The 11,879-nt window shown below is 37.8% G+C and overlaps 2 protein-coding genes and 2 long non-coding RNA genes across 6 annotated transcripts; 2 read left to right on the top strand and 2 right to left on the bottom strand.

The window, feature by feature from the left end:
* Nucleotides 1–433: 433 nt before the first annotated feature.
* Nucleotides 434–4,400, bottom strand: LOC148661583 (serine/threonine-protein kinase pim-1-like). 2 transcript variants are annotated; one of them, XM_088635500.1, is made up of 8 exons: nucleotides 4,258–4,399; nucleotides 3,125–3,433; nucleotides 2,702–2,796; nucleotides 2,536–2,583; nucleotides 1,758–2,142; nucleotides 1,388–1,564; nucleotides 1,182–1,293; nucleotides 434–713 (listed from the first exon to the last, which is right to left on the bottom strand). In XM_088635500.1, the coding sequence occupies exons 1-7, from the start codon at nucleotides 4,295–4,297 to the stop codon at nucleotides 1,202–1,204; spliced, it is 1,146 nt and encodes a 381-aa protein (XP_088491626.1). In that variant the 5' UTR covers nucleotides 4,298–4,399; the 3' UTR covers nucleotides 434–713; nucleotides 1,182–1,201. The 2 variants fall into 2 exon arrangements, with proteins under 2 accessions (XP_088491626.1, XP_088491627.1); XM_088635501.1 differs by lacking the exon at nucleotides 2,536–2,583 and having other exon boundaries at nucleotides 4,258–4,400.
* A 98-nt stretch (nucleotides 4,401–4,498) lies between these two features.
* On the top strand, nucleotides 4,499–5,354 carry LOC148661582 (uncharacterized). Its single transcript, XR_015939567.1, has 2 exons — nucleotides 4,499–4,774; nucleotides 4,933–5,354. It is a non-coding gene; the product is annotated as an uncharacterized LOC148661582 (long non-coding RNA).
* Nucleotides 5,355–6,281: 927 nt separating this feature from the next.
* LOC148661581 (serine/threonine-protein kinase pim-1-like) lies at nucleotides 6,282–10,248 on the bottom strand. Of its 2 annotated transcripts, XM_088635497.1 has the most exons (8): nucleotides 10,106–10,247; nucleotides 8,973–9,281; nucleotides 8,550–8,644; nucleotides 8,384–8,431; nucleotides 7,606–7,990; nucleotides 7,236–7,412; nucleotides 7,030–7,141; nucleotides 6,282–6,561 (listed from the first exon to the last, which is right to left on the bottom strand). In XM_088635497.1, exons 1-7 carry the CDS (start codon nucleotides 10,143–10,145, stop codon nucleotides 7,050–7,052), a joined length of 1,146 nt encoding a protein of 381 aa, XP_088491623.1. In that variant the 5' UTR covers nucleotides 10,146–10,247; the 3' UTR covers nucleotides 6,282–6,561; nucleotides 7,030–7,049. The 2 variants fall into 2 exon arrangements, with proteins under 2 accessions (XP_088491623.1, XP_088491624.1); XM_088635498.1 differs by lacking the exon at nucleotides 8,384–8,431 and having other exon boundaries at nucleotides 10,106–10,248.
* Nucleotides 10,249–10,346: 98 nt separating this feature from the next.
* On the top strand, nucleotides 10,347–11,202 carry LOC148661580 (uncharacterized). The gene is made up of 2 exons (XR_015939566.1): nucleotides 10,347–10,622; nucleotides 10,781–11,202. It is a non-coding gene; the product is annotated as an uncharacterized LOC148661580 (long non-coding RNA).
* The last annotated feature ends 677 nt before the right edge of the window (nucleotides 11,203–11,879 follow it).

Below are 11,879 nucleotides of genomic sequence, written 5' to 3'. Positions count from 1 at the left end.
GAGTCTGTTCTGGAAGTATAGGGCTCAGGAAGGACTACACTAGTCCATCAAAGAGCTCACACACACTTGGACAATTTAGAGATCAATTAACCCAGCTAGTATGCCTAGAGGAGATCGTGCAAACACCACACAGAAAGTGCTTCAGTGTAGAAACAAACTCAGGACTCAACAGTTGTAAGGATGCTGCACAAACTGCTATTGTATTGTGCTGCTTACAGAGTCTAATTCAATTTTAGAATTACACAGGTCTGTATAGGTATATAGGGGATATTATACCAATTACATGTTTTATTTTGATATTGATATTAAAGGCCCATACTTCATGAAATAGATATTAAATGTCTGATTTCTGACTCATAGGTAAATAAATGTTACTTAGACAAGTACCTTAGTGTTTTTATATTAATGAAATCAAGAGTTGCCACACTGTCCATTACAGAGAAAAAATATTTATTGAAAATATTTTATTTTATGAAACGAGAAAAATATAAATGTATCAATTACTACATCTACTGTAACAATTTCAATCCAAGACATTTAGCAATCTGTACTCAATCCAAAGTTGTCGCACGTGAGTATTGGCAAGGCTTAATATCATCTTTCATTTTCACCTTCTTGTAAATACAAATCCTGTCCTCATTAATCCAAAGTCTCAGCAAAGAGAGGGTTACTCTGGAAGATACTCATCCATATATTATGGCTCTCAGACCAACCTAAAAATGAAATGGAACAAAAGAGAAAGAATAGCTAGGTCATGCACTAAAGAGCTATAGAAACCAGCCCCTGAAAGATGGTGTAGTAGTGGCAAAAGAATGAAAATTTGTTTCCTATTGAGTGGTTTAACCTGAAGTAAAACATTATGAAACACGAATTCATTATGACTTGCTTTCACACCACATAAAAGTTTCTTATTGAAAACCTAACAAATATGAATTTCTGGGCATGTACAATAGAGCTTTAATTTCCACAGCACAGATTTATCATTTTAAAGGATCTAATACTGTCAAGACAGTATTAAACATCATATGTTACTTACAATCTAAAATCTGAATCTGTCTGGCTTGTAAAACGTAAAGAAAGTGGATTATCACTGTATTTTTGTACCATTGAAAACAGCAATATTTGTAATAGTGCTGTCTATTACAAACGTCACTCGGAACCCACAATATAGTACAACATACCCTCTTCCAATCCGGTGAATTCACGCCATCCAGGGGTGGAGGAGAATCTGCTCGAGGGATGGGCGATTCTCAGGCCGCCTGGCCAGGCAGCAACGAATGAGATTCCGACATTCTGTGGGGTAAAAAATAAGGAGACAGTTGGTTTGGAATGTCCTTTGATTGGTTCCGAATCACATTGGTTGATCAAATTGTCTTTTCAAGCTCACCTTTAGAGATACCCCTTGGGAAGTGCAGCACTCCCTTTAGAATTTCCCCGTCTGTCTTAAAAGGCAGGTCTCCGCAGATCATGTCATAAAGTACAATTCCTAGGGACCAGACAGTCATTGGGACACCGTGGTACTTTCCATAACGAAGCCACTCAGGAGGTGTGTATTCAGCTGTTCCTGTAGATGCAAGAGACCAATTAACACTAACTGCAAAAATTACTCTCTTATTTGTATCTTCACTTTCAAATATCGCCTTTCACTTTGAAACTCATTTCTGAAAACAATCCTAATATCTACTATTTTCCCCAGTTTTCTTAACAGGAGGGTGTGTTTGGTTATGGTCAAATCTATTCAGCTCGCCTCCACTCACCTCGGAAATGTGTTTTGGCAGAGTCATTCAGAATACAGCCACAGCCAAAGTCCAGCAATTTCAGCCTCTTGGTGTCTATCTGAACAAGGATATTCTCTGCCTTGATGTCTCTGTGCAGGACTCCACGCTGGTGGCAGTGCTGCAGGGTGTTGACCAGCTGCTGCAGGAAGTTCTGGGCTTCGGCCTCCTCCAAGAAGCCACCCCGCTCCTCAGTGAAGGCGAAAAGGTCCTGGCAGGGCTCGGGCCGCTCCTGAACCAGCAAATACTCATCAGGTAGCTCAAACCAGTCCAGCAGTTTGATCACTCCAGGGTACACTGGGTCATCGCCAACTATCAACAGCAGGACCAGCTCCAGGGGGAAATGTGACACCTTATCCTCAAGTTTCTGTGTGGAAAAGTTCATATACAATTGCACCATATTAGGATCTGACCAAAAGGACCTGCACATTGGCACAAAAGATTAATTTACACAAACTATTTTGAACTGGTCATGAATGAGAAATGCTGCAATGAAACAGACCATATTATTCAAGGAAGCAGCAATTATGTATTTGTTATTGACTTTCAATCTCTTCCAATAAACCAAAAAGTGGTCCATACTTTTTCTTGAGTTTACAATGGAAATGTTTGTTCTGTTAGGCTGGGAAGCAGTTTTAAAAGCTTTGGTATTGTGATTTGCAATTGCAACATAAGGAACAATGAGGCCAGTTTCATGAGGGACAGTGAAAGCAAATTTCATTTTTTAAGAGATCTAGGGAAAAAAAAATACTATACTTACAACCTGAGTCCATTTCACTTTATTCATTGGAACGTGTTTTACTGCCACCTGCATAAAAATGAAAACAAAAAATATGATCTCTTCCAATTCTAAACCTCATGAGCACTATTGAAAACCTTGAGTTAAATGGACATCATGACCATTTTTAAGAAGTAAGGCTAATTACCGGAAGTCCATCTTCTTTTCTGAATCCAGCATAGACTGAGCCATATCCACCAGCTCCTAGCAAGTATGTTTCCATATAAAGTCGGTCAAAAGTTTCTGAAAATGAAATTGGACAAAGTGAAGGCTGATGCACTTTGCACAAAATAAACCAGCTGTCCCCTTAAAAAATCCTTCTGCAATATATTACCTAAAGCTTTAAAGGTTAAAGTTGGAGTTCAAAATATAATTATTAAATTAATGCAAGCTCTAGTTAAAAGTCCCATTATAACAATTAATAGTGTAAGAGAACTGTGAGACAATCACAGAGTGGCAGACTATTATTAATTAGTTTCAAAGTATTACAAAGTTTCAAAGTTTACAGAAGGCAAAATGCAGTTGTAATAGCCAATAATACTAAATACGACTATAAAGAGTCCTCACTAACCTCTACATTGTGGGTCTGGTGTTCTCTTAGGAGTGTCCTGGGCAGGAGGAGGTTCACTACCTGCCTCATGACTTTCGCTGACTAGACTCTGTGAGCCAGAAAGCGATATTGTCTCACATGCTGAAATGTGTCCTCCATGTGAATCCTTCTTCCTTTTACAACTGATATCTTGCTCCATGCTTTCACCCATCTTTCTTTTTGACCTGCCACACTTTTTTTCTGAGCTCCTGCTGCTCTTGGTTCTTCTTCCCTCCCTGCTCTCCTGTCTGCCATTCTCTCTCGGTATGGAAGAAGCTCCTGCCAAGGATCCTTGGACCCAAAAAGAAAACACAGTTGAACTACCTGTATGTCCTGTATGTATCCAGTCCTGTCTTTTGAAGGGTATCAACTCAGTCACGTACAAATGATTACTAAATTATTTCTGTATGGTCATAAGCAATCTGTTTCATTTAAATGCAGCTGTTGTTGTACAAACTAGCCTTGAATTTCTTTATTTAGGATTTCTTAATACACAAAATATAATAATAGACTGTTGAGGAGACTGAGACAATTTAAGGTTTTCTTCACATAAACAATACACAAGGGAATTGTAGTAAAAGTAAAAGAGTGAAGAGCACTTATTCACATTATACATAATGTAACGTATTTTAAACAATAATTAGGTTTCTTTAGAATACTTCATCTTTATTTGATCAAAGTTGTGTAGAATAGACATTAAGTATGGGATGAGTTACATGTTTCTACATCACAATTTAACACCTGCTACCTAGCCATAAACATTGTAGATAGTGAAAAAGAATAACAGTAAAATGAAATTAATAGAGAAACTATATTACTGAAAATAATGAGGTTTCTTGAAGAAAAATACTTCCTTCTTGTTTTCAGAAATCCCCTAATTACTAATCTCTAGAAAGAGTGACAGTACCCTGGAGTTTAAAGAAGCTTTGGGTACAAGGCAGGACTATACCCTGGATGGGACACCTATCTTTCACAAGGCAAAACATTATACTTAGATATTATATCACATGAAAATCAGCTACAGAAAAAAGATCAAAGTAATTTCTGATATATAATATAATCTCTCAATACTTGAAACCAGTTTGATACTAGAAAAAATGGTATTTATTTCTTACCGTCAGATGAATCTAATCTAAATAAAGAATTAGAATTCATTTTTAATGAGGTTCCCTTTCTGAATCCAGCTTAAAGTTTTGTAAGGTCAAAGTGTGATGAAAACACCTTATTTGCTTTATTTTTGTTGTTCTTTCTTAAATTCTTGATGCCATGACAACAGCATTGATGTCACAATAATGAAATGGCTTGTAGTGGTCCAGGATTATGATGTCATCAGACAGAAGTATACTGGTTCCCCATATGCTATAGTTTCCTCTCACAAAAGAGCAAGTTGCATCTTATGGTTGTTTAGCCATGTTTTAGAAAGTTTTGTTTATAAAGGAAGGATACTATTGTGGAAGTGTGAAACTCTTACAGTATATGTAGCTGAAGTGCTTATATGTTACACTCTTATATGAAACTCCAGATGTGTTGCTGAAGTTCATACATTTGTATCATTCAAGAAACTGCTAGATGAGAAGTTTGTCTTGGTTATGGCGACTAGCAACCACAGAAGCCAGATCTTATATATGTCATGTGATTGTCTAAATTCATTTTCTAAAACCATTTATCATGACAATATGTATAGCTGAAATGTTCTTTGCTGTAAAGAAAATGAACGGTATATTAAAAGCTATTATAAGTTCCAAAGTGATATTTATTAAGGTATCTTCTAATGCTATTTCTCACTGCAGCTAAACAGGTGTGAGCCTGGTCAGTACATGGATAGGAGACCTCCTGGGGAAAACCAAGCTTGCTGCTGGAAGAGGTGTTGGTGGGACCAGCAGGGGGCACTTACCCTGCGGTCTGTGTGGGTCCTAATGCCCCAGTATAATGATGGGGACACTACTGTCGCAACGCTCCATGGAAAGTGAAGGGCATGGCAAGGCTGCAATGCAAACAAGGAAGTCTCCAGTCGTGACGACTCCTCGTACCACTGGACTCAGGCTTCTGGGGTCGAGAGAGTGGGATTGCCCCAGTGCAATGGCTTTCCCACTTCAAAAAGGGGAAACTTCCAAACAGATGAGCTACACAAAGTACAACCATCATCGTTGGACACGACAGACCACAACCAACAATGCTATTTCCAGCATATGATAAATAAAAAAAAAAACAACTGAAAATGGGTTCTCGTGTCATCGATTTCTCTTTATATAGCATTGTGAAAAAGCGCTATACTGAGAGTAGTCCAACCTCTAAGTCTGAGACATTTAATTACTGCTGACTATGTGATTGTTTTTGGAATAACAGGCAGAGTCACTCCACAGTATTTTTAACATTGGAAACAACCTGGCGCAGACCTTTCCTCATATCTTGGCTGGATACCGCTGAGACATGATTTCCAAATGTTGTTAATTTTTTGTACATGCTGTACAAGACAGACAATATGTATATTGTCTTGTCATACTGTAGGCAGCAGGTTTATTATACCCCACTTAATAATAATAATAATAATAATAATAATAATAATAATAATAATAATAATAATAATAATTACACATTTAGACTAATCTTAATCAGACTGCATCCTTAGGGAGTCTGAGAAAGCAGTGAATCTCAAGACTTGTCCATCTGTATCACAGAGCCTCTTGTATCATTTGCAGCACCCTGGAGTCTGTTCTGGAAGTATAGGGCTCAGGAAGGACTACACTAGTCCATCAAAGAGCTCACACACACTTGGACAATTTAGAGATCAATTAACCCAGCTAGTATGCCTAGAGGAGATCGTGCAAACACCACACAGAAAGTGCTTCAGTGTAGAAACAAACTCAGGACTCAACAGTTGTAAGGATGCTGCACAAACTGCTATTGTATTGTGCTGCTTACAGAGTCTAATTCAATTTTAGAATTACACAGGTCTGTATAGGTATATAGGGGATATTATACCAATTACATGTTTTATTTTGATATTGATATTAAAGGCCCATACTTCATGAAATAGATATTAAATGTCTGATTTCTGACTCATAGGTAAATAAATGTTACTTAGACAAGTACCTTAGTGTTTTTATATTAATGAAATCAAGAGTTGCCACACTGTCCATTACAGAGAAAAAATATTTATTGAAAATATTTTATTTTATGAAACGAGAAAAATATAAATGTATCAATTACTACATCTACTGTAACAATTTCAATCCAAGACATTTAGCAATCTGTACTCAATCCAAAGTTGTCGCACGTGAGTATTGGCAAGGCTTAATATCATCTTTCATTTTCACCTTCTTGTAAATACAAATCCTGTCCTCATTAATCCAAAGTCTCAGCAAAGAGAGGGTTACTCTGGAAGATACTCATCCATATATTATGGCTCTCAGACCAACCTAAAAATGAAATGGAACAAAAGAGAAAGAATAGCTAGGTCATGCACTAAAGAGCTATAGAAACCAGCCCCTGAAAGATGGTGTAGTAGTGGCAAAAGAATGAAAATTTGTTTCCTATTGAGTGGTTTAACCTGAAGTAAAACATTATGAAACACGAATTCATTATGACTTGCTTTCACACCACATAAAAGTTTCTTATTGAAAACCTAACAAATATGAATTTCTGGGCATGTACAATAGAGCTTTAATTTCCACAGCACAGATTTATCATTTTAAAGGATCTAATACTGTCAAGACAGTATTAAACATCATATGTTACTTACAATCTAAAATCTGAATCTGTCTGGCTTGTAAAACGTAAAGAAAGTGGATTATCACTGTATTTTTGTACCATTGAAAACAGCAATATTTGTAATAGTGCTGTCTATTACAAACGTCACTCGGAACCCACAATATAGTACAACATACCCTCTTCCAATCCGGTGAATTCACGCCATCCAGGGGTGGAGGAGAATCTGCTCGAGGGATGGGCGATTCTCAGGCCGCCTGGCCAGGCAGCAACGAATGAGATTCCGACATTCTGTGGGGTAAAAAATAAGGAGACAGTTGGTTTGGAATGTCCTTTGATTGGTTCCGAATCACATTGGTTGATCAAATTGTCTTTTCAAGCTCACCTTTAGAGATACCCCTTGGGAAGTGCAGCACTCCCTTTAGAATTTCCCCGTCTGTCTTAAAAGGCAGGTCTCCGCAGATCATGTCATAAAGTACAATTCCTAGGGACCAGACAGTCATTGGGACACCGTGGTACTTTCCATAACGAAGCCACTCAGGAGGTGTGTATTCAGCTGTTCCTGTAGATGCAAGAGACCAATTAACACTAACTGCAAAAATTACTCTCTTATTTGTATCTTCACTTTCAAATATCGCCTTTCACTTTGAAACTCATTTCTGAAAACAATCCTAATATCTACTATTTTCCCCAGTTTTCTTAACAGGAGGGTGTGTTTGGTTATGGTCAAATCTATTCAGCTCGCCTCCACTCACCTCGGAAATGTGTTTTGGCAGAGTCATTCAGAATACAGCCACAGCCAAAGTCCAGCAATTTCAGCCTCTTGGTGTCTATCTGAACAAGGATATTCTCTGCCTTGATGTCTCTGTGCAGGACTCCACGCTGGTGGCAGTGCTGCAGGGTGTTGACCAGCTGCTGCAGGAAGTTCTGGGCTTCGGCCTCCTCCAAGAAGCCACCCCGCTCCTCAGTGAAGGCGAAAAGGTCCTGGCAGGGCTCGGGCCGCTCCTGAACCAGCAAATACTCATCAGGTAGCTCAAACCAGTCCAGCAGTTTGATCACTCCAGGGTACACTGGGTCATCGCCAACTATCAACAGCAGGACCAGCTCCAGGGGGAAATGTGACACCTTATCCTCAAGTTTCTGTGTGGAAAAGTTCATATACAATTGCACCATATTAGGATCTGACCAAAAGGACCTGCACATTGGCACAAAAGATTAATTTACACAAACTATTTTGAACTGGTCATGAATGAGAAATGCTGCAATGAAACAGACCATATTATTCAAGGAAGCAGCAATTATGTATTTGTTATTGACTTTCAATCTCTTCCAATAAACCAAAAAGTGGTCCATACTTTTTCTTGAGTTTACAATGGAAATGTTTGTTCTGTTAGGCTGGGAAGCAGTTTTAAAAGCTTTGGTATTGTGATTTGCAATTGCAACATAAGGAACAATGAGGCCAGTTTCATGAGGGACAGTGAAAGCAAATTTCATTTTTTAAGAGATCTAGGGAAAAAAAAATACTATACTTACAACCTGAGTCCATTTCACTTTATTCATTGGAACGTGTTTTACTGCCACCTGCATAAAAATGAAAACAAAAAATATGATCTCTTCCAATTCTAAACCTCATGAGCACTATTGAAAACCTTGAGTTAAATGGACATCATGACCATTTTTAAGAAGTAAGGCTAATTACCGGAAGTCCATCTTCTTTTCTGAATCCAGCATAGACTGAGCCATATCCACCAGCTCCTAGCAAGTATGTTTCCATATAAAGTCGGTCAAAAGTTTCTGAAAATGAAATTGGACAAAGTGAAGGCTGATGCACTTTGCACAAAATAAACCAGCTGTCCCCTTAAAAAATCCTTCTGCAATATATTACCTAAAGCTTTAAAGGTTAAAGTTGGAGTTCAAAATATAATTATTAAATTAATGCAAGCTCTAGTTAAAAGTCCCATTATAACAATTAATAGTGTAAGAGAACTGTGAGACAATCACAGAGTGGCAGACTATTATTAATTAGTTTCAAAGTATTACAAAGTTTCAAAGTTTACAGAAGGCAAAATGCAGTTGTAATAGCCAATAATACTAAATACGACTATAAAGAGTCCTCACTAACCTCTACATTGTGGGTCTGGTGTTCTCTTAGGAGTGTCCTGGGCAGGAGGAGGTTCACTACCTGCCTCATGACTTTCGCTGACTAGACTCTGTGAGCCAGAAAGCGATATTGTCTCACATGCTGAAATGTGTCCTCCATGTGAATCCTTCTTCCTTTTACAACTGATATCTTGCTCCATGCTTTCACCCATCTTTCTTTTTGACCTGCCACACTTTTTTTCTGAGCTCCTGCTGCTCTTGGTTCTTCTTCCCTCCCTGCTCTCCTGTCTGCCATTCTCTCTCGGTATGGAAGAAGCTCCTGCCAAGGATCCTTGGACCCAAAAAGAAAACACAGTTGAACTACCTGTATGTCCTGTATGTATCCAGTCCTGTCTTTTGAAGGGTATCAACTCAGTCACGTACAAATGATTACTAAATTATTTCTGTATGGTCATAAGCAATCTGTTTCATTTAAATGCAGCTGTTGTTGTACAAACTAGCCTTGAATTTCTTTATTTAGGATTTCTTAATACACAAAATATAATAATAGACTGTTGAGGAGACTGAGACAATTTAAGGTTTTCTTCACATAAACAATACACAAGGGAATTGTAGTAAAAGTAAAAGAGTGAAGAGCACTTATTCACATTATACATAATGTAACGTATTTTAAACAATAATTAGGTTTCTTTAGAATACTTCATCTTTATTTGATCAAAGTTGTGTAGAATAGACATTAAGTATGGGATGAGTTACATGTTTCTACATCACAATTTAACACCTGCTACCTAGCCATAAACATTGTAGATAGTGAAAAAGAATAACAGTAAAATGAAATTAATAGAGAAACTATATTACTGAAAATAATGAGGTTTCTTGAAGAAAAATACTTCCTTCTTGTTTTCAGAAATCCCCTAATTACTAATCTCTAGAAAGAGTGACAGTACCCTGGAGTTTAAAGAAGCTTTGGGTACAAGGCAGGACTATACCCTGGATGGGACACCTATCTTTCACAAGGCAAAACATTATACTTAGATATTATATCACATGAAAATCAGCTACAGAAAAAAGATCAAAGTAATTTCTGATATATAATATAATCTCTCAATACTTGAAACCAGTTTGATACTAGAAAAAATGGTATTTATTTCTTACCGTCAGATGAATCTAATCTAAATAAAGAATTAGAATTCATTTTTAATGAGGTTCCCTTTCTGAATCCAGCTTAAAGTTTTGTAAGGTCAAAGTGTGATGAAAACACCTTATTTGCTTTATTTTTGTTGTTCTTTCTTAAATTCTTGATGCCATGACAACAGCATTGATGTCACAATAATGAAATGGCTTGTAGTGGTCCAGGATTATGATGTCATCAGACAGAAGTATACTGGTTCCCCATATGCTATAGTTTCCTCTCACAAAAGAGCAAGTTGCATCTTATGGTTGTTTAGCCATGTTTTAGAAAGTTTTGTTTATAAAGGAAGGATACTATTGTGGAAGTGTGAAACTCTTACAGTATATGTAGCTGAAGTGCTTATATGTTACACTCTTATATGAAACTCCAGATGTGTTGCTGAAGTTCATACATTTGTATCATTCAAGAAACTGCTAGATGAGAAGTTTGTCTTGGTTATGGCGACTAGCAACCACAGAAGCCAGATCTTATATATGTCATGTGATTGTCTAAATTCATTTTCTAAAACCATTTATCATGACAATATGTATAGCTGAAATGTTCTTTGCTGTAAAGAAAATGAACGGTATATTAAAAGCTATTATAAGTTCCAAAGTGATATTTATTAAGGTATCTTCTAATGCTATTTCTCACTGCAGCTAAACAGGTGTGAGCCTGGTCAGTACATGGATAGGAGACCTCCTGGGGAAAACCAAGCTTGCTGCTGGAAGAGGTGTTGGTGGGACCAGCAGGGGGCACTTACCCTGCGGTCTGTGTGGGTCCTAATGCCCCAGTATAATGATGGGGACACTACTGTCGCAACGCTCCATGGAAAGTGAAGGGCATGGCAAGGCTGCAATGCAAACAAGGAAGTCTCCAGTCGTGACGACTCCTCGTACCACTGGACTCAGGCTTCTGGGGTCGAGAGAGTGGGATTGCCCCAGTGCAATGGCTTTCCCACTTCAAAAAGGGGAAACTTCCAAACAGATGAGCTACACAAAGTACAACCATCATCGTTGGACACGACAGACCACAACCAACAATGCTATTTCCAGCATATGATAAATAAAAAAAAAAACAACTGAAAATGGGTTCTCGTGTCATCGATTTCTCTTTATATAGCATTGTGAAAAAGCGCTATACTGAGAGTAGTCCAACCTCTAAGTCTGAGACATTTAATTACTGCTGACTATGTGATTGTTTTTGGAATAACAGGCAGAGTCACTCCACAGTATTTTTAACATTGGAAACAACCTGGCGCAGACCTTTCCTCATATCTTGGCTGGATACCGCTGAGACATGATTTCCAAATGTTGTTAATTTTTTGTACATGCTGTACAAGACAGACAATATGTATATTGTCTTGTCATACTGTAGGCAGCAGGTTTATTATACCCCACTTAATAATAATAATAATAATAATAATAATAATAATAATAATAATAATAATAATAATTACACATTTAGACTAATCTTAATCAGACTGCATCCTTAGGGAGTCTGAGAAAGCAGTGAATCTCAAGACTTGTCCATCTGTATCACAGAGCCTCTTGTATCATTTGCAGCACCCTGGAGTCTGTTCTGGAAGTATAGGGCTCAGGAAGGACTACACTAGTCCATCAAAGAGCTCACACACACTTGGACAATTTAGAGATCAATTAACCCAGCTAGTATGCCTAGAGGAGATCGTGCAAACACCACACAGAAAGTGCTTCAGTGTAGAAACAAACTCAGGACTCAACAGTTGTAAGGATGCTG

This window comes from Lepisosteus platostomus, chromosome 6 (genome assembly GCF_059453375.1).
Source record: "Lepisosteus platostomus isolate fLepPlt1 chromosome 6, fLepPlt1.hap1, whole genome shotgun sequence".
NCBI lineage: Eukaryota > Metazoa > Chordata > Actinopteri > Semionotiformes > Lepisosteidae > Lepisosteus > Lepisosteus platostomus.
The sequence above is the reverse complement of the archived record's forward strand: the minus strand, read 5'-3'. Positions and strand labels throughout refer to the sequence as shown.